The sequence below is a fragment of the Capricornis sumatraensis genome, chromosome 1 (assembly GCF_032405125.1).
Source record: "Capricornis sumatraensis isolate serow.1 chromosome 1, serow.2, whole genome shotgun sequence".
Classification (NCBI taxonomy): domain Eukaryota; kingdom Metazoa; phylum Chordata; class Mammalia; order Artiodactyla; family Bovidae; genus Capricornis; species Capricornis sumatraensis.
This window is the reverse complement of record NC_091069.1, coordinates 109609035-109630364: the sequence shown is the minus strand read 5'-3', so window position 1 is coordinate 109630364 and position 21330 is coordinate 109609035. Positions and strand designations below refer to the sequence as shown.

Below are 21330 nucleotides of genomic sequence, written 5' to 3'. Positions count from 1 at the left end.
GTCCTCCATACAGTCTCCTGTCAGTGCGACCCCTGGTGGGAGACACAGGGCTTGCTCCCGGGACGGCCAGAGTCTTATGCACAGCCTGTGGCCACCAGTACCCGAGGCGGGGTCCTCAGCCCCTGGCCTCATTTCTGGGTTAACCATTTACTTGGGAAGGACGCGGTGAGTAAACATTCAGTGGCCACATTCTAGCAAATCTCGTCTGCTCACGGCAAGAGAACTTTCTGCCTTTGAACCATCAAAAACTTAACTGTAGCTTTTTGAATAGGACTATCTCAACACCTTAGATAAATTCCGAGACTGATTATTTCTGCAAGTCTTCCTCTGTCGGCCCAGTTATGAAGTCAATTTCAGTAGACAAATTTTTCCATCAAGGAAACGTGGCCGGACAAGCATGATGTTGCTTCTATAAGATGTGGTTGGAACCTGAGTCAAATCTGAGTAACTATGTTAAAAGTGTGTGCGTATGAACGGGACCTCCTCAGGGGCTCTCATTTCTGCACACCCCTTTTCCTTTGAAAAGAAGATTTAGAATCAACGCCACATAATCTCATCTATGTGGCTTCCCAGTGGTAAAGAAGAATCTCATCTATTTGGCACTAGTGGTAAAGAACCCACTTGCCGATGCAGGAGACATAAGAGACATAGGTTCAGCCCCTGGGTGGGGAAGATCCCCTGGAGGAGGCCATGGTAACCCACTCCAGTGTTCCCGCCTGGAGAATCCTATGGACTGAGGAGCCTGGCAGGCTACAACTCATGGGGTTGCAAAGAGTCGGACACGACTGACGCGACTTAGCACGCAATCTCATCTGCAGATCACCCCTGGCAGACAACTCAGCCTAGCTGGCTTCTCCCTTCTCTCTCCCGGTGCTGTTCAGTGTTTGTCTGATATTTCTGTAAAGAAGACCGGCGCTGATCCAGAAGAAAACAACCAAGCCAGTGGATCACACAAGCTGGCCAAACCGCCCACCAGCCTTCCCGGTCCTGTGCCCTGGGGACCCAGTTTATCTGCGGCCCCTTCAGCCCCACGGGCAGGCCCGGCGGAGGGGCACCTGCCATTGCTCAGGACGCACCTTTCAGGAGCTTGCTGAAGTCAAAGTTGTACTGCATGACCACGTGTGGGACCACCTTCTGGTAGAGGCAGATGACCTGGAGCAGCACGGCTTTCAGAAGAATGGTTTCTGCATCATCTGAATCAGAATTGAACAGTGTGAATCAGGAAACACCCTGGTTCTCTGTCCTCAATCAGTAAGCAATCCTATCACGGTCAACTGCACGCGGAACTCCGAGGCTGCAGACAGATGCCCGCGGAGCGAGATTTAGGGAGTCAACGAGGTAAAGAAGTCAAGACTGCTCAAACAGGCTGGCTCTAAACCCCCACTTCACTGCTGTGACCCTGGGCAGCGTAAAGCTACTTGGGCTCTTTGTGCTTCAGGGGCCTCGTCTGAACAAGGGGGACACACAGCAGGGCCTAACCCCCACAGAGCCAGGAGAAGGATTAAACAGGACAGAGATACAAGACACAAAGCACCAACGCCAAGGTCTAAGGCAACGCGTTTTACTACCCGGGGGTTATGTTCTACCTGCAGAACGAAAGAGTGTCCTACGCCTGCCGCCACCCTCCACCCACCAGAAGGCCAGAGCACACAGCATCCATCACGCAAGGGTGGAGAGAGATGTGCGTGGTGCTTGCATAAGGCTTGGGCACATTTCTAGCAGATGTTAAAACTCAAAGTACGATGCCAGGCTCCTCCTCCTCACTAAGCCATAAAGGACACAGGCCCCTTTAAGAGTCAGAGAGGGCTTCACAAGCTCCCCGGGAGAGGAGGCTCCCGGGCTGCCTGGGCCAGTGGTGTCTGCAAACAGCCCTCACCGCTCTCGGGGGCCACGCAGGGAGCAGCAGCCCTGCTGGCCTTCTCCTTTCCTTTTGCGGCCTCCTGTCCTGCACCCTGCTTCCTAAGAGACTGCCAGACCCAGACGATGGCATTCAGGTCTGGTAAAATCTGAAAGGAAACAAACAAGCAAAAAATCAGTCACACTGAGAGGAGGAGAAACGAACTGATCCCACTGATGATGAGATGCAAAGAACAGGGGAGAGGGGCCAGCACGTGCGAGTGTGCAAGGGAGAGACCCTGGCCTCTGGGAGCTCTGTTTTGGGGTATAAGTCCCCGAACCGAGCCTGGTAAGGAGCTGGTGAGCACACAAGTGTATGCTCAGTCGCTCACTTTGTCGCTCTTTGCGACCCCATGCACTGTCGCCTGCCAGGCTCCTCCATCCGTCGGATGAAGACACAAGCACTGATCATGAAAAGACACCCCTAAAGACTCGCTCACCAGAGCCAGACGTTAGGAACGAAGCAATTCACCCTTAGGACCGGCTAGGGGCACCCTGCCCAGCAAGCCCGTGGATGGCTCTCCTGGGCGGTCAGCCAGGCCACGGATGCCCAGCCTCCCTGCTCGTCAGACCAAGCCTGGGGAGGAGGGAGCAGGCTGCCTCTCGCTGCGGCCCCAGCCCGGCCAGTGTGCAGCGGCAGGGAGGGGAGCGAAGTGGTGCAACGGTTCCTAAGGAGACCAGAGGTCCCAAGAGCGGCCCCCCACCACTTCCCTTCACTTCACCCCCACCCTCTGCGCCCCCGAGCTCGTCTCTCCCAGCTGCTGTGCGACCTGTAAGGAGAGGCCACACCTGGCTCCGGGCCTACCTTGCTCAGAGCTTCTCTGAAGAGCCGCACGAAGTCTTCCATCATGGCGGCCGTGTAGACGCCCGACTCCTGCCAGGCCTCTTTATTCAGGCAGTGCTCGATGGTCTTCAAGGCTCTCTTCAAAATGACGGCGACAAGGGATAAAGCTGTGTGTTTCACGGATACGCTGTCCAACTGGGAAGAAAACAAAGAGTTGAGTCCACAAACGTCTTCGGATGGCCCTGGTGGACCCAGGGCATGCTGGCCTTTCCTGGGGGCCTGATGGCCTCCGCCCGCTTGCACTCCTGCAGACCTGACCTCAGCTGATGCTGGGAGGCTGGTTACTAAAGAAGAGGAGTCTGATGGTTATTCCTGATTTTTAGTCCACTGTCTGTTTTTGACAAGTCTTCTCTGACAACTGCCAGACTCACAAGGATAATCCGCGTCAGTGCAGCCGAGGCCCCACCAGGACCTGACCAGCCCCTGAAGAAGCACTTCTCGTCAGCTGCAGAGATGATAAGCAAAGGTACCGGGCACCTGGGTCTGAAGAGCCACCTCTAAGCTCACCGCAGCCCCCACCGCAGGCCTCCCACACCCGGACTCTCTACTTGGATTCGGATGATAGCCAGGAGACCTTCAACACTCTTACTCGCCGCGGAGACTGAGTAAGGTTCAAGAGCCTGTGCTATCAGCACCAAGGGGGAAGTGAGGCCCCTGGTGACGGCGGTGTGCCCCAGGCCAGCAGGAGCGAGGACATCTCCTGGGCACTGGGGAGACACGTTCCATCACAGGCCCAGACCAGCCCACTGCCATCAGCCCCAGGTGACTCCTAAGGACAGAGAAGCCCAGGGAACACTGGGTAGGATACTGTAGCTTAAGAGTCAAGTAGAATTAACAAGGTTTTCTGATGGACCTGCAGTCTAATAACACCCCAGGCCCCCAGCATTCCAATCAGCTGGTATCTCATTTTATATGGACGTGGTACTCTCAAGAAGGGCTATGTTAAATGCCCTGAACCAATAACCACCCCCACCCTGTCATCATTTCAAAGGCAGGACCGAAATGAGTGCTCAACGTGTATATCCGCCGGCTTGGAACACGAAGCTTGGCCAACAGCCTGAGGCCTTATCTCCGAACAGCCTTTTAATTTCCCGTTTGTAAAACGAGCTCACTCTTTTCTTTCTGGTTCTAAAATCTACGCTATTAAAATTTAATAGATAAAACTGTAATGAATAGAAGGAAAATGTCATTCGACAACCCCCACACACACTCCTAACTCCACCCCCGAGACACACGTGTCTCTGGTGTCACTCACGTGAACACAGATACAGCTGGGAAAGGGCCACGGACGGGAAGACAGAGCCTCAGCTTCCCCTTAACTGGCCCTGGGCCTGCACAGGAGGACGGTGGCCTCAGGAAAAAAGGAGGACGTGTCCTCTACCCCAGCCCAAGGCCGCCCCATGCAGGGCATGAACACCCCCGGGGCACAACTCCTCTGTCCTGGGAGTGAGACAGCCTTTGACATCCCAGGCCGCTGGGGAAAGACCGGGGTTGGCTCAAAGCGGAGAGGAAATGCAGCCAGCCAGCACCTCCCACCCACAAGAGGCGGCGTCAGACATCCCCCTTTCAACTCGACTTTCTTGCAAGTCTCTTGGGATAAACTGTTTTGTGTCTCACAAAACAGATGGGCAAGCTAGCTGGGTCCTAACTCTGGTTCTGGGATTTGGCCACCAGAGCAAACAAGCCATCCTGCCAGGTCCCACCCAGGCCTCTTCTGTCTACTCCACACACCCCACCGCTCTCTCTCAGCACCATCCCTGGATGGGAGCAAGAAAAACTCTCATCCCACAGTACAATCCAAGGAGTTGGGGCCACTTTACGGCAAATGCCCCGTGGACACTGGGTCCAAACCACGCTCTGTGACCCACCGTGGCAGATCCTGGTCTTCCGTGCTCACACCCCAACCAGCCTGCCTGAAACGCAGGGACTCCACCCGCCCTGAGGAAGCCCCAAGCCCTGCACCGCTCTGAACACCTGGCCTCTGCCAGGTGGGTCTTGAGGTAACAGGCAGGCAACTGGCAGGACCCAGAACCCATGTTCTTTGCTTCAGTCGTGTCTGACTCTGTGCGACCCTATGGACCATACCCAGCCAGGCTCCTCTGTCCTTGGGGATTCTTCAGGCATGATACTGGAGTGGGTTGCCACGCCCTCCTCCAGAGGATCTTCTCGACCCAGGGATTGAACCCGCATCTACTCATGGTCTCCTGCATTAGCAGGCAGGCTCTTTACCACCAGCGCTACCTGGGAAGCCCAGGATCCATGTGCTAACGACTCACGGCAGGTTTGGCTCAGGCCATGATGCTACAGTGAACAAGGCATGGGCCCCTCACAATGTGGCTTCTGCTGAGCCTTGGATCTTTATGATAGACGATGACACAGAATCTGAGGATCAAGTTTCTCCATGAACACGTCCTCCCCAAACTCCTGAAACAGCTGGGCCTCAAAGTCAGTGTTCCCCAGGAAAGTTAGCACTATTCGTTTAAAGCTCAGAAGAAAGGATTTGCCAGGCAAATGTCAGGCCCACTCTGTCCAAAGATCCTCAAGTAATGAGACTTCAATGCGTGACACTGGGCTGCAGCTGAGCACACGTACCCTCCTATGATTCCAGCCCCTGCTCCCCCCGCCCCTTATCGACAAAGGCCCACAGAGCCACACAGGATCCTGCAGCCCGCTCAGTGCTGGAGAAAGGCAGGTATGTGCCTTGGGCCCCAGGGCCCCGTCCCCAGGCGAGGGGACACGTGGAAAACCTCGGAAGCGCTGACAGAAGACGACCCAATACACACAGGCCAGTCTTCTCAGCGGAGTGGCCGGCATGGCCAGGGGGGTGAGCGGGAGGGCCTGGAGGCAGGGTCCCCACTCACGTTCAGCGCCTGCGTGAACATGGTCTTGCTGCACACCAGCGGCGCGGTGGTCACCATCACCATGGCCAGGAGCCGAGGCAGCGGGATGAACTCTCGGGTCTGAAACGCCCGGGAGACGTCCGGCTGGGCAGCGTAGACCTGAGAAAGGGACACAGAGAAGTTAACTTCCAAACCTGAGTCTGACGGGAGGCGCCCAAGAGCGAAGCCGCTCCGGGGAAACAACGAGAGTAACAGAGGCCCAAGGCGCGCCACAAGGCACAGGGTCTGGAATGTCGACCCCCAGCTCCACTGGTTGGAGACCAGGCAGGTGGAAAGACTACTGCTGGGGTAATGACCGTCAAAGCAGAGACTGACTGGTGGTCTGGGGAGCCTGTTAAAACCCCTGATGGCAAACAAGTCTCAACGCGATGACTTACTCCCCAGTTACGGCGCCTGGCAAATTATGTCGGCTTTTTAGCACTTCATGACGACCCTTCGCGGTAGGGTTATTTTATACCAAGATAAAACACATTTACAGATGACAACACTGGCCCTCAATGAGGGGAGCTTCCCTCGGACTGCAAGGCTAGAAGGCAGACTCTAGCCTTGAGACTAGGGAGTCCTAGAGACGGCAAGACTACCATCCAATCTGCAGCGGCCATGCACCTGCCCCTCCCCATCCCACTCCAGAGTGCGGCCAGGGCAGGTCCCAACAGGGGTGGTGGCCACGGTGATACCATCACCAAGTGGGGGGCAGAGTACCTCCTTCTTGCCCCCAATACACAGGCGGACCGCACACACGGGTGCTCAAGGAAAATGATGGATTAAGTTTGTTTTGCAGATAACCCGTTGCCCAAGTCAAGGCACAAAAAAATAATTCCAGGTGTGTTATCACTGCATGCCCAGTCACTCAGTCGTGTCCAACTCTGCAACCCCATAAACTATAGCCTGCCAGGCTCCTCTTTCCATGGGATTCTCCAGGCAAGAATACTGGAGTGGGTTGCCATTTCCTTCTCCGGGGGATCTTCCCAACCCGGGCATCAAACCTGAGTTTCCTGGGTCTCCTGCATTGGCAGGTGGGTTCTTTACCCACTGAGCCACCTGGAAGGCCCCCTGTTACCATGAGGCAGATCATACGGCTGAGAGAAGGAGCGATGGTGGATGGAAGGACTTGTAGCAGGTACTGCCATTGGTAAACGAGGCGCGGCTGACACCACGATCAGATGGAAATTCATTCATATCCGCAGGACAGACCACCAAGACACAGCTTGTTTCAAGTTGTTCTAAGAACTTGAAATGGCAATCTTTAAATAGCCTTGCTCCCTGGCTTGCATTTCACGGTCAGGCATTTTGCTAATTCTAGCCTAACTGTGGCTAAACTCATCAAGATCACATTCGAAGTGAAATCTGGATGAAGAAAATAAAATTGGCTGAACAGATTTAGCAGCATAAACCTCAAAATGCAGCTCAGTGAAAAGTAAAATGTCCTTAGAAGAAAAAGACACTGAATTAACATCATCTAGGACTGATGCTGAAGCTTAAAGCTCCAATACTTTGGCTACCTGATGCGAAGAGCCAACTCACTGGAAAAGACCCTGACGCTGGGAAAGACTCAGGGCAAGAGGAGAAGGGGGCGACAGAGGATGAGATGGCTGCATGGCATCACGGACTCAACAGACATGAGCTTGAGCAAACTCGGGGAGATAGTGAAGGACAGGGAAGCCAGGCAGGCTGCAGTCCATGGGGTCGCAGAGTCAGACACAACTGAGCGACTGAAAAACAACAAAAATATACCGGGAGAATAGCTGAAAGAAGTTTCTCATCCTGCAGTTTATCAGGATGTCACCCCACCTTCCATCCTCACCACCCCAACTTCTCACACTTCACCCACGACCCCACGAGGCAGACTTCAAAATGCAGTGGTCATCACCTTGTTTAGCAGTCTGATGTTATTTGACCAAGTGGACTTCAGCCTCGGGAGAAAGGAAAACGTCACTTCCTTGAAGTATTTGTTCAGTAGGTCCGGACACACTTTCAGAATGTTCACCACCAGTTCAGCGACCAGCTCATCGTCTGCTGCAGTTTTTAAACCCAGCAGGAAGTGCAGGAGAGTCAGGTTTCCTCCTCTGTCACAGAAAGACAGAAGAGAGAGGGGTGAGCGGGGGGTTTTCACAACACGCCGAACTCTCAGGATGACGGGACAGGTCCTCGGAACCCGCGAGTAAACACAGAGTTTTATGTTGTGATGCAACGATGGGCAAATTTCCCTTCTGGTCAGTTTCCCTCAGAGCACAGAGTGAGATGTTCTCATGGTCTGTGGGGTTCCTGTTCTCCACCAAAGGGCCTGAACTTCACTCCTCTACTTCTTCAGCCTGCGGGACTTCCCCCACCAGGGATCAAATCCATGCCCCCTGTGTTGGAAGCACAGAGTCTTAACCACTGGACCACCAGGGACGTCTCACTCCCCTACTTTTGAACAGCTAAAAAAAGTCTCCCCTTTGTCTTGTTTCCCACCTCTCCTTCCCTCCCTCAAGTTCAGCTGACTTTCAGAGAAAAGGAAGAAATTCTTTCTCTCTAAACCCACAGCATAAAAGCAATTGTAAAATTTCCTTTTGAGATTTTACTGACCTCTTTCCTCCAACTACAGGCTTTCCTACTAGCTCAGATGGTAAAGAATCCACCTGCAATGCAGGAGACCTCAGTTCAATTCCTGGGTCGGGAAGATCCCCTGGAGAAGGGAAAGTCTACCCACTCCAGGATTCTGGCCTGGAGAATTCCATGGACTGGAGAGTCCATGGGGTCACAAAGAGTGGGCCACCACTGAGCGACTTTCTCTTTCACTTCCTCCAACTACACATGAAAAAGCACATATATGAAGACGTATGTGCACATTAAGTAAAAATCACAGAGGCATGCATTTTCCTTTAAAAAGATTATATTGGGTCTCCCTGGTGGTTCAGTGGCAAAGAATCCGTCTGCCAAAGCAGGGGACATGGGTTCGATCCCTGGTCTGGGAAGTCCCCACATGCCATGGTGCAACTCAGCCTGTGTACCAAAACTGCTGAGCCTGCGCGCCCTGGCGCCCATACTCCGCAGAGGAGAGGCCACTGGGACGCCAATCCCTCGCACCGCAACTAGAGAAAGCCTGTGTGCAGCAACAAGACTCGGCACAGCCAAACATATAATGCACACATAAGGAAAACTGTAAACAAAAATGCAAAGATGACACTTCCCCCATGAAGTGCTCATGAAACGCCACAGTCCAGAGTGCCATAGAATTATTTCTAGAACTTAGCCAAGTGGCACAGAGTCCTTCTACAGGTCTTCTGTTTCCCTGTTTCTAGCTTAGTTCAAATTAATACACCTTCACTTAGCAGGCAAAAGAAGCTAGTGTGGGGCGGTGGCAATCTACTGTATGAAAACAGTTGAAACTTGTCTCAAAGTGGGCAGTTTTCAAAGATATAAGATGATAAAAGCAGGAAAACTTACAGACTTAAAACCTACACAAACCTGGACACCTAACTCAGGATCTAGGCAGTTAAGTGGGTTTTAATCCCCAGAAACATTTTTGTATCAAGCTTGTCCCTGGAAGTCATAATATCCAGGAAAAAACTCAAAATCAGCCTCACTGGCGTGTCATGTTGATGGCTTGTGGGACCATTGGTTTTGGAGCCCCTTAAAAACTCACCAAAACTAAGATGCAATATGATACTTTACAGATAATAAAGAATTTTCAAAATTTGAATTAGAGAGTAATTTTGATCAGAAAGCTATCTTTTAAAAAGCTTAACATTCTTAATAGGAAAATTTCATGAGCAAAACGCACTTTGTGCTTTCAAATGCACAAAATGTTAAATCTGCAAAGCATGCCAAAAATATGGCACACACACACACACCATTTTAATCAATGATGTAATAAAATGAACAACATTTACAGAATTTGCAGTGGGTGCCAGATACTGCTCTAAGCAGTTACCACACACTCTCTGAGGTAGGTGCTAATCGTATCTCTCTCTTTTTTATTTTTTAAACAGATGAGGCAATACTGGCAAAGAAGAGCAATAACCTGCTGAGGTCTCTGAGGCACTCCAGAAACTGTTCTCTGAACCTCCACAACAGGGCTCAGCAAGCTCTGGCCTGCCACCTGCCTTTGCCAATAAAGCTTTATTGGAACACGGTTATACCCACTTGTTTATTCATGTTGTGGCTGCTTGGGTACCACAATGGCCTACTGAGTGGCCACAGTAGCGACAGTGTAATACACTGAGCCTGACATACTTAACTCCCTGGACCTTAAGAGAAAAAGTTGGCCAACCCTGGCCTATGCTAAAATGCCTCCCTATGTGCACTGTCCTAGACTCGGGATTCAAAACAGACTAGCCAGGACCTCTTTGGTCCAGTGGTTAAGAATCGACCTGTCAACGCAGGGGACGTGGGTTTGATCCCTGGTCCGGGAAGGTCCCACAGGCCACGGGGCGACTGAGCCCGTGCACCACGACTACTGAAGCTCTCGTGCTTAGGAGCCCAAGCTCCACAACAAGACCCCGCAACGAGAGGCCCACACCCCACAGCTAGAGGAAGCTGCCACGCAGCAACGAAGGCCCAGCACCGCCAGAAATGAGAGAAAAAGGGAAACAAAAACAGACTAGCCTCTGTTCTCACCGATTCTTGCCCATCGGATAATGAGCAAGCAAACAAATATGCAAAGTGGTGGTAAGTCGCCATCAGAAGCAAGAGCCAAGCAAAAGGACAGTGAGAGTGGAAGGTCTGTCTTCGTGAAGAGTTGCCAAGGAAGGCCTCTCTGACATGGTGACATCTGCACGGAGGCCAGCAGGACACAAGGGAGCTTGACGACCACTGGGAAGCCAGGCATTTCAGTTTTCTCAAAGCTTTCCATTAACACCCCACAAACAAAACCGCTTCCTCTCTCTAAGCACAAAATTTGCCTTTGGTCCATGGCTGAAAAATTTTACATAAACCACCGCTTATTTAAACAGACCCACGACCGCAAGTTGATCCAGTATGTTCATGACGTTCATCTACCTTATGGGTCTCCTTCACAGGACAAAGGCATTTTTCAACATGTTTATATTAGACTATAAAAGTCTGCTCTTACATTTCAGCGAGAAAACAAGTTTTCTCTCACTGATGACAGAGAAGCTACGATATCACCAAAACAAAGTTGAAAGATTTAGAAATGACACGGCGAGTTAATGCATAATAACTACAGAATCTAACCAAGTTCAAAGGCACGAACAGGGAGAAAAATTCTCCCTAGGTTAATCCCATTTTGAGGGAATCAGTCATTGCCTGGCTGGTGGAAACCAAAGCAAACCAACTCTATTCTTTTTTTTTTTTTTAATCAACTCTATTCTTATAATAAAATGTCAAGGAGATAAAACTAAGGGTCACTCATGATGACGAGAAAATCTGTCCAATATTTTTACTGTCAAATGGGAAAAAAGCAGATTGATGAACGCTATATCTAACAGTAGGGTATTTTGGTTTAAAAATTAACACAGATATTTATTATAGGTTTAAAGAGAATGTCCAAAAGAACATAATAGAAACCATTAGCTGTGGACTTCATGCTTCCTTACCAATGAAATGCTATCGTAATGGTGCAATATGAAATAAAAGGCAAGAAGAAAACTCTGTAAGCCTGACTCACTAGCAGCCAGCTCTGGGGAGAGGGGGATTGTGTGGCCGTCAAGAGTGTGGGCTGGGAACCAAGACCTCCCAGGTTCCAACCTGAGCTCCGCCACTTACAGGGTGAGTGACCTGACCTCTGTGGGCCCCTTTCCCTCATCTGCAAAACTGGGGTAGCAACGGCAGCCACCAAGCACTGTGGGGAGGCCCCCGGGAGGGCCCCTTGTCTCTGGATTTATTCTCAGATTCATCTGATGCACTGTCCCCAAGTGGACACAGCACCCTCCTGGGTGAGACACCTCACACCGTGTGTCTGAGTCAACTCCCCTGAGACTCTGCCCTGAGTGCCCACAACGAACAGGAACCATCTGAGTCCTATTCCAAGTTCATCCCCAAAATGAGTCAGGCATCATCTGAAACGCTAGTTCTAACCCCTTACACTTCTATCACTTGACAGATCCCCACGGGAAGTCACGAATGTGACGGCCTCTGAGAACTCACACTCAGGGTGCACACAAGCTCCAGCCTTACCTGCCGAAGGTACCGAGAGATGCATCGTAAAAATTGATCCCATGCTTGAGCGAACAGCACAGATCCATCAGGAAGTTATGAACAAGCTCCCGCACCATGGTCTTCCCTGCGTCTTCAGCAGAAGTCTATGAGAGTTTCAAAGACACTCAATGACCATCCAAGCTTCATAAGCCTTACTAACAACTACAGGGTAAAAACTGGACAACAGCACATGCCTCATATTAAAAGCAAATCAGAAAACACTTTAAATTAAACACCTGGTCGAGCTGTGGTGCTAGAGAAGACTCTTGAGAGTCCCTTGTACAGCAAGGAGATCAAGCCAGTCAATCCTAAAGGAAATCAACCCTGAATATTCACTGGAAGGACTGATGTTCAAGCTCCAATACTTTCGCCACCTGATGCGAAGAACTGACTCACTGGAAAAGACCCTGATACTGGGAAAGACTGAAGGCAAAAGAAGGGGACGACAGAGGATGAGATTTGGTTGGATGGCATCACCGACTCAATGGACGTGAATCTGAGCAAACTCCGGGAGATAGTGGAGGACAGAGGAACCTGGCGTGCTGTGGTCCATGAGGTCACAAAGAGTCGGACATGAGTTAGCGACTGAACAACAGCAATAATTCAAAAACAAAACTGCACAAAAAAGAGAAATACCAATCAAAACCTAAAAGTGCTCTGATATGTGGAATCTGAACAAGATAAACAAATAAAACAATAATAATTTTTTTAAAAAACCTCACAGAGAGCAGATTGGTAGCTGTCAGACATGGGGGTCAAGGGACTGGGGAGAATGGGTCAACTGTGGGTTTTTCTGTTTGTTAGTTTATTTTTCAGTTTAAATAAACTGAATTAAAATTTTCCTTTTTAAAGTTGAACAAACAGGGGGCTGCTGGGACCATAAGAAACTACAGATAACTTTTGAGATTTTCTGTCATCTCTGATTGTCTCCGAGCACTTTACAGTAGTTGTTAGTGCAGCCCCGTGAGCCTGGCCGGGCAGACAGGATCGCATCCTTTCGACGAAGGAGGAAACTGTGGATGAGACGCTGAGGTCAGCACCGAGACAGGAAGTACAGAGCAGGTCAGTCTTGGGACCCCCAGTAGCAAAGATTCTCTGTTTACAGCACATGCTTAATTTTTTTCTAAGCTTGTTCTTGCTTTTGCATTGTGATACTGTGGCAGAAGATGGAAGTGTTTGGTTGTTGCCCCGTTCCTGGCACAGAGCTCCTAAAACCCTTGCAGTTTTCTGAGTGATGGGGGCAAGTGGAACATCTCACATGGAGATCCTGAATCCCTTAGAATCTCCTAGGTGACAGGAACATCTTTCATTCTAACAAGGCAAATCTTAACAGGCCCCAGGAGAGGTTCAGGATGGGGTCTGGACACCAGACTACCAGTAGCGAGAGCATCGCTTAATGCCCCGATTCTCCGTGTCCTCACCTATGCAATAGAACCGTTAGGGACTGCCCTGGTGGTCCTGTGGTCAGGACTCTGCGCTCTCGCGGCCAGGGTGCAGGTTCAATCCCTGGTCAGGGAATTAAGACCCCATAAGCCACACAGTGCAGCCAGAAAGCAAAAACAAAACTCTTGAGAGGGGCAAGTTTAAACCTGTATTTTCAAACAAGCTTATGAATGACTTAGTTTCTCTTGCTCTTTTGAATAAAACTTCACAATTGGGAGTGTTCTTATGAAGCCCCCTGGGCTTCCTGGTTATGGAACGTATAAAATATGTGCAGAATAAGGACACAGGCAGGTCATGAGATAAAAAGGGGTACAACAGTGGGCTCTTGAGAGGTTAACTACCATAAAGTTAACAGGAAGTCTGAGCCTTCACTACTCTGGCCAAGTCCATGTTCAGAAATGCCCTGAGAAAAATCAAAACAAGGAAAATTCAAAGGTATGGAGGCCTTAGGTCCTCAAGAGAGTGACTCTTCTTATCTAGTACTTGTTGCTTCCCAGGTGGCACTAGTGGTAAAGAACCCACCTGCCAACGCATGAGAGGCAAGAGATGGGGGTTCGATTCCTGGGTCAGGAAGACCCCCTGGAGTAGGCAATAGCAACCGACTCCAGTATTCTTGTCTGGGAAATCCAGTGGGGAGAGGAGCCTGACGGGCTGCAGTCCATGGGGCCACGAAGAGGCGGACATGAGTGAGCAAGTAAGCACACGCACAGAGCAAACCATTCCCGTCAGCAGGCGAGGAAGTTGATGCTCCCTAGATTCCAGGATCCTAAAGCAGAGACAACAGGCCCTGAAACTCTGATGACTGGAAAGATGTGAGAAGAACAGATGGGAGAGGAGAGGTAAGCAAGGGGGGAGAGAGCGGGAATCTACCCTCTAAGTCCACCATGCAAACACTGCAGGGAAAATGGAGATGCCCTGCAGCTCATTAAAGAAAAAGACAAAAAAAGTTTAATATGATACCTCAGAGATTAGAAAAAATTTTACTCTAATTAAAAGAGTCATGTTGTATCTAGGTAGATAATTAATATAACCACAGGCCAAAAGAAACAGATCAAACGGGGGGACTTATTTTTTAAGGCAGGTGTATGCATAGATCATGTTTTTGTGTGTGCATGCACGCTTAGTCGTGTCGGATTCTTTGTGATCCCAGGGACTGTAGCCTGTCAGGCTCCTCTTTCCATGGGATTTCCCAGGCAAGTATACTGGAGTGGACGGCCATTTCCTCCTCTAGATCTTCCCAACCCAGGGATCAAACCCACGTCTCCCAAGTCTCCTGGATTGCAGGCAGATTCTACACCACTTGAGCCATCAAGATAATATGTATAGATGCTTCAGTATTCCAGCTCTGGGCATCTCATGCTAACAGTGATGCCAAGCGAACCCCAGAGACTGTACCTCGACGCTGTCCAGGCTCACGTCAACAATCCCCTTCCAGCTGTAGAGAGATGCTATGTGGTTCAGCACTTGTCCAGTGAAGAAACGCACCTTCTGGGTTTTTGTGATATTTTTATTGTGAACTACCTGAAAACAACAGAACAAATGGCTTTCAAGGAAGCTGATTTTTAAAACATGTTGGATTTCGTCATTATAAACTAAAAATAATACAGACTTGTGGCAGAACACTTAGCCAGAAAAAGAAAAAATGTAAAGAGGAAAACAAAATTCATCAATATTGTCACCTTCCTAGGACACCAACAGTTTACATTTTGGTATATTTCCTTTCAGCCTCTGCCCCTCCCCACAACACATGCAAAATATATACATGTGTATATATTAAGTGTATTGGGTTTTTATTGGGGTTTGGGTTTTTTTAACTTCTTTGAAATTATATATAGCTTTGTACCTGCTTTATTTATGCAGCATGAACTGTCTCCACATCATTAAAAATTCCTTTAGAACACTGTTTTGGAGGACTGATCATCATTCTATCCCAGAAGTGATGGTAACTCATGTACCCATTCCCCAGGTGGGTACAATCAGGCTGCTTCCATGAGCAGCAGCCTGCACTGCGTCCCTGCCTATGCACTTGGAATGGTGCACAAGTTCTCAGCCCCTCCCAACCTAGCCCCCAGCCCGGATCTCTGAGGGCTTATGAGTTATTTCAAATCCATTCCCTGGGTGATCTGAGGCGACTCCCAAAACCCCGCCTCCAGGTTGATACACATTTTCAAGACCTCTGACATGCACTGCCAGACCTGCTGTCTTCCAGAGGGACCATAACACTTCCTCCAGGGAAGCACCTGATTCTTTGCTGGCGCTGAGTATCAGGTCTGAAAAGTCAAGGCCAACTTGGTGGGTGAAAAAACCTGTAATCTCATGACTTGCTCTGCTTTGAATCCAGGAAAATTTTCAACCTCAGTACTACTGACATGCGGGGACAAATAACTGTTGTGAGAGGCTGCCTTCTGCACTACAGGAGGCTAAGCAGCCTATAGTGGTTGCTCGACCCTGGTCTCTGCTCACCAGATGCCGGTCACATTTCTCCGGTTATGACAACCAAAACTTGCCAGACGGCCCATGGGGGACAGAACTGTGCCCAAGTTGAGAAGTACTAAATGCTATGTGCTCACGAGCCCTTTTCATATGGGTTGCCAGCTCACAGCCTTTGGACAACTTTTTTTTATTTGGGGAGGCTCACAGAGTTTTTCTCCTGGATCATGGAAGAGGCTTCTGTGTCAAAGACAGCGATCCTTTCAGCAAGTTTTCAGATTTCTGCAAGATGCTTATATAAGGCAGAATATGGAAGATGACACAAAATAACATTTTGTGTTATTATATAACACAACACAGCATGCTAGGTGTGCACGTGATGAAGGGCTGACGTTTACAGCTCGCAGTTACCCCAGTGGCTTCCTGTGGAATGGGGTAGGGGGTGGGGGAAGCAGGTAGCAGTTTTTCTCCTCTTGTAAGAAATGGCAGCTGTCTCCTTCAGAATCGCTCACCACCACCAAGTTCTTGCTTAAGAAACAGTTTCCCATCCAACCCACACAACAACTCGCATCACCCATGAGGTCACAGCTCTGAAGTCCTGTCAAAAAACACTGGAACAAACACGTGACAGGAATACTGATCACCAAACACGTACCTTTGTTTTCAGTGTGGACAACAAAATATTGATGGTGGAGATCCTATCTTCCTTGATGCCTGAGCTAAAAATGCAAGGAATAAATTCTGAAAGTAGAAAGTTTCAAAGCGTTAGATTCAAAAATACTTTGAACGGGAACAGACGAGAGAGCATTACTTCTTAAAATTGTATGGCAAACAAGGCCATTGATTTGCCCCCCCACCTTTTTTTTTCAGGTTTTGTCTTTTTTAATTACACAAGTTCACAGCAGGAAAAACTAGTTTTGTGACATAGGAAATAAATATCTAAAAGCAATACAATGAGTGAACCATTAAAGGTCAACAGTTCTTTGGTTCTATCTTCCCTTTCTTTTTTCACATTGACGTCAGTAAAGTTAATACTAACGGTTTAAAAGAGCATGTATTGTATGATTAGTTTTCCAAAGCTCCACTCTTCACTTAGACCAGCTCAGAGATGTATTTAAAATGACAGCTGTCACTTTATTGACTGGCCGTAGAATTGGACTGATTTATTTGCTTTCTCTCCCCGAGGACTCAACCTTCCACCGCTTGATGCTCTGTCATTACTGACATACTGGCGACACTGGTAAAATGCAACAAACCCATTACAGTTTCTCTTGCTCTATACATTCTTCATGAGCACATATAATTTCTTCAAAGGCAAATTCATTATTCTTAAAAAAAAAAAAAAAAATCCGAAAATACCAGGTAAATCAACCATCGCACCACTACCCAAGAGTTCATACTGAGTAATGTCTGGGTTCCCAGTTGACTGCTAACCTTCTGGTATGTCCATATTCTGTTAAACTTTTAGTAAAATGGGATCATATTTTACCAGTTTTATAACGGAGTTACACCCAGTCCCATACCCTTAAAAGATCTGGGATCAGTAAGTATATTTCTATATCCCTTTTGATAGCTGCATTCCTCCTTATGACCAGTGCTCAATTTGCTCAGTCCCTCGCTGGTGGGTAGTAAGGAGTCCGATTTTCAGCTAACAGACAAAGATGTCCCCTAACAAAACCTCTACTCAACTCCTTAATTATTCCCTTAGGATAAATGGCTGGATGTGGAATGGCTGGCCTAGCCCAGCTGCCCTGCTGAAACTTTAACAGAAGTGCATCCTTGCCCCTTTAGCAGTGTGGACAGATGACACCAAAACCAGTATCCTCCGTTTAATAAAAGCCGGACACTGAGAAGACGTGGGGCAAGATTCTGAAGAAATGCCCGGCCCTGGAGGCAGAGGGCATCCCACGCAGGCGGGCAACAAGCAGGACCAGGGCACGACACCACGGGAAGGAGGTGTGTCCTCCGTGGGGCTGCGGTCTGGGTGGCCACCTGGCCCTGGGCTGCCCACCTCCAGGGACCCACACCCGCACCTGCTCGTGAGTGGTCTCAGCAGCCTGCCCTGGAGGGGACTCAGGTCTCCCATGCTGGGGGACAGAGGGAAACGGTTGCAGGCCCCCATGCTCTTCTCCTCCCACGAGTCTCAGGGCCCCAGCTGAGATGGCAGCCACTCCTAACCCACAGACAGGGCTTGACCCCGGGGGTCTCACTGGACGACGACCCTCTCTGCACTGCCATCCACGGTCTTGAGAAAAATGCTGGTGGCCCTAATGGATGAAACCATGCCAAGCCTCGCTCTAGGGAGACTGGCACCAGCCAGAATTCTCTGAAGCTCAATTTCTGATATCCTGCTCACACTAGGCATTAAAAAAACCACAACTACTAAGAGAAGCTCAGTAGCCAGGGCTATGAATCTGCATCCTTTCTGGAGCTATAAAGCCTCCCTTGTTCGTGTGCTGCAGTCCATGGGGTTACAAACAGTCGGACACAACTGAGAGACTGAACTGAACTGAAGTTTGCGTTTCTCCCCCGTTAGGCTCACTCGGCACCCAGCTAGTGCAACAGGGACCACTCTCTCTGCACTGACCAGCGGCTTTCAAGCCACGGTGACCAAAGTCTCTCTGCACACACCCTTCACTCCCACGTGCAAGGCAGCCACAGCGGCGGCTGACCTTTGTTAACCCGCTAAACGCTCAGAACAATCACGGGGAGACTGGGCCCCAAGACAACAAGGCCCTCCTACCTTTCAACTCCAGCACTTGCGTGATGGTGCTGTCATCACCGGCAATCAGAAAGGAAAGGGCAAACTGAATGTAGGCCAGCCGGACGTCATGTACTCCCTGGGGGCGAAGGAGATCGTGTCACACAGGTGTTCATATGCACGCAGCCACACACATACACAGAGACACACCCCCCCGAGGAAGCAGGAACACGAGGCTGCCCCCTCAATGTCCCGGTCAACCCTGTATCACAGGGTTCTCCAGGCTGGTACTGTCAGAGGGTCGACGTCTAGAACCACTGGTCATCTCTTTATGGAAACCAAGGGTTCTTCTTTTGCTCTTTCCCTCTGAAGTTGCTCCTCTTCTTTCAAGCCGTCTCTAAATACCAAAGCATAAGTCTCCCTTTCCCCGCCTGTAGGACACACACATTTTTAGTTCAGGGACCGCTCTGGTATACAGCAGAAGATGCTCGGCCTGTCTACACACCATCCACTCTCACATCATGAGATAATAGGTCTCTGTTTTCGAAAATCCAGAGATGATGGAAAGGCTGGTGCTGCTTTTGATGAGACACCCATGAGGTGATGTCTGGTTTTTATCAGATATTAGACATTCACAGCAGACACACAGATGCAGCCACATCACACATGCAGCATGGCCTTCCCAGGACTGTAGTCCACACTGTCCCGTGGGGGTGTCAGCTGGACCAAGGGCAGCATCCTCAACGAGGGCCCAAAGGCCATGACCGACGGCCAGCTCCTCAGGAGCGGCTATAAGGGCCACTTCACCAGTTTCTCCTCTCAGTAGCTTTAAGGCAAACTTGTGTCTCACATTCCTGTTTTACACCCAAAGAATCCAGGGCATACGGTCACACAGGGCACGTGTCAGCTGGCCCTGCATGAGCACACGGGCTCAGAGCCTCCACTGCTCAACCCGACAGCATTTGCCGAGTTCAATTATTAGAAACTAACTTTAAAGACAAGAGGTAAGTTAACATGATGGAGAACCACTGCCTTCAATGCCTGAAGAGACCGAGGAGTCTTCACCTTCCAGCGAGTTCCATTCACTTAGTGGTGGCAGTAGTGATAGTGAAGGGGGTGAGGAGGGAGAGGAGGGAGAGGAGGGTGAGGAGGTGAGGAGGGTGGGGGAGTGAGGGGGGTGAGGGGGGTGAGGGAGGTGAGGAGGGTGAGGAGGATAAGGGAGGTGAGGAGGGTGAGGAGGGTGAGGGGGTGAGGGGGGTGAGGGGGTGAGGGGGGTGAGGGGGTGAGGAGGGTGAGGGGGTGAGGGGGGTGAGGGGGTGAGGAGGGTGAGGGGGTGAGGAGGGTGAGGAGGGTGAGGGGGGTGAGGGGGGTGAGGAGGGAGAGGAGGGTGAGGAGGGTGAGGGGGTGAGGGGGGTGAGGGGGTGAGGAGGGTGAGGAGGGTGAGGGGGTGAGGAGGGTGAGGGGGTGAGGGGGGTGAGGGGGTGAGGAGGGTGAGGAGGGTGAGGGGGTGAGGAGGGTGAGGGGGTGAGGGGGGTGAGGGGGTGAGGGGGGTGAGGGGGTGAGGAGGGTGAGGGGGGTGAGGAGGGTGAGGAGGGTGAGGAGGTGAGGAGGGTGAGGAGGTGAGGAGGGTGAGGGGGTGAGGAAGGTGAGGGGGTGAGGGGGGTGAGGGGGTGAGGGGGGGTGAGGGGGTGAGGGGGGGTGAGGAGGGTGAGGGGGGGTGAGGAGGGGTGAGGAGGGTGAGGGGGTGAGGGGGTGAGGAGGGTGAGGGGGTGAGGCGGTGAGGGGGGTGAGGGGGTGAGGGGGTTGAGGGGGGTGAGGGGGTGAGGGGGTGAGGAGGGTGAGGGGGGGTGAGGGAGGTGAGGGGGGTGAGGGGAGGTGAGGGGGTGAGGGGGGGTGAGGAGGGTGAGGGGGTGAGGGGGTGAGGAGGGTCAGGAGGTGTGGGGGGTGGGGGAGTGAGGGGGGAGAGGATGGTGAGGGGGTGAGGGGGTGAGGAGGGTGAGGGGGTGAGGGGGGTGAGGGGGTGAGGAGGGTGAGGAGGGTGAGGGGGTGAGGAGGGTGAGGGGGTGAGGGGGGTGAGGGGGTGAGGGGGGTGAGGGGGTGAGGAGGGTGAGGAGGGTGAGGGGGTGAGGAGGGTGATGGGGTGAGGAGGGTGAGGAGGGTGAGGGGGTGAGGAGGGTGAGGGGGTGAGGGGGGTGAGGGGGTGAGGAGGGTGAGGAGGGTGAGGGGGTGAGGAGGGTGAGGAGGGTGAGGGGGTGAGGAGGGTGAGGGGGTGAGGAGGGTGAGGGGGTGAGGAGGGTGAGGAGGGTGAGGAGGTGAGGGGGGTGAGGGGGGTCAGGAGGGTCAGGAGGTGAGGGGGGTGTGGAGCGTGAGGAGGGTGAGGAGGGTGGGGGAGTGAGGGGGGTGAGGGGTGGTGAGGGGTGGTGAGGGGTGGTGAGGGGGGTGAGGGGGGTGAGGGGGGTGAGGGAGGTGAGGAGGGTGAGGAGGTGAGGGGGGTGAGGAGGGTCAGGAGGTGAGGGGGGTGAGGAGGATAAGGGAGGTGAGGAGGTGAGGAGGGTCAGGAGGTGAGGGGGGTGCGGAGCGTGAGGAGGGTGAGGAGGGTGGGGGAGTGAGGGGGGTGAGGGGTGGTGAGGGGGGTGAGGGGGGGTGAGGAGGGTGAGGGGGTGAGGGGGGTGAGGGGGGTGAGGGGGTGAGGGGGGGTGAGGGGGTGAGGGGGGGTGAGGGGGTGAGGAGGGTGAGGGGTTGAGGGGGTGAGGAGGGTGAGGGCGTGAGGGGGGGTGAGGGGGTGAGGAGGGTGAGGGGGTGAGGGGGTGAGGAGGGTGAGGAGGATAAGGGAGGTGAGGGGGGTGAGGAGGGTGAGGGGGTGAGGGGGGGGTGAGGGGGTGAGGAGGGTGAGGGGGTGAGGGGGGGTGAGGGGGGTGAGGAGGGTGAGGGGGGTGAGGGGGGTGAGGGGGTGAGGGGGTTGAGGGGGGTGAGGG

At 51.6% G+C, this 21330-nt stretch overlaps 1 protein-coding gene across 1 annotated transcript in view; it reads right to left on the bottom strand.

Annotated features, from left to right (window-relative positions):
• URB1 (URB1 ribosome biogenesis homolog) overlaps positions 1–21330 on the bottom strand; it is a 79017-nt gene that overhangs the window by 46351 nt on the left and 11336 nt on the right. The window contains exons 5-13 of the mRNA XM_068975463.1: positions 18398–18494; positions 16310–16395; positions 14620–14745; positions 11761–11885; positions 7511–7706; positions 5602–5739; positions 2702–2875; positions 1877–2006; positions 1077–1193 (exon numbers count right to left, since the gene is read on the bottom strand). Coding sequence (XP_068831564.1) covers positions 1077–1193; positions 1877–2006; positions 2702–2875; positions 5602–5739; positions 7511–7706; positions 11761–11885; positions 14620–14745; positions 16310–16395; positions 18398–18494 — 1189 coding nt within the window. The remainder of the gene's footprint in view (positions 1–1076; positions 1194–1876; positions 2007–2701; positions 2876–5601; positions 5740–7510; positions 7707–11760; positions 11886–14619; positions 14746–16309; positions 16396–18397; positions 18495–21330) is intronic.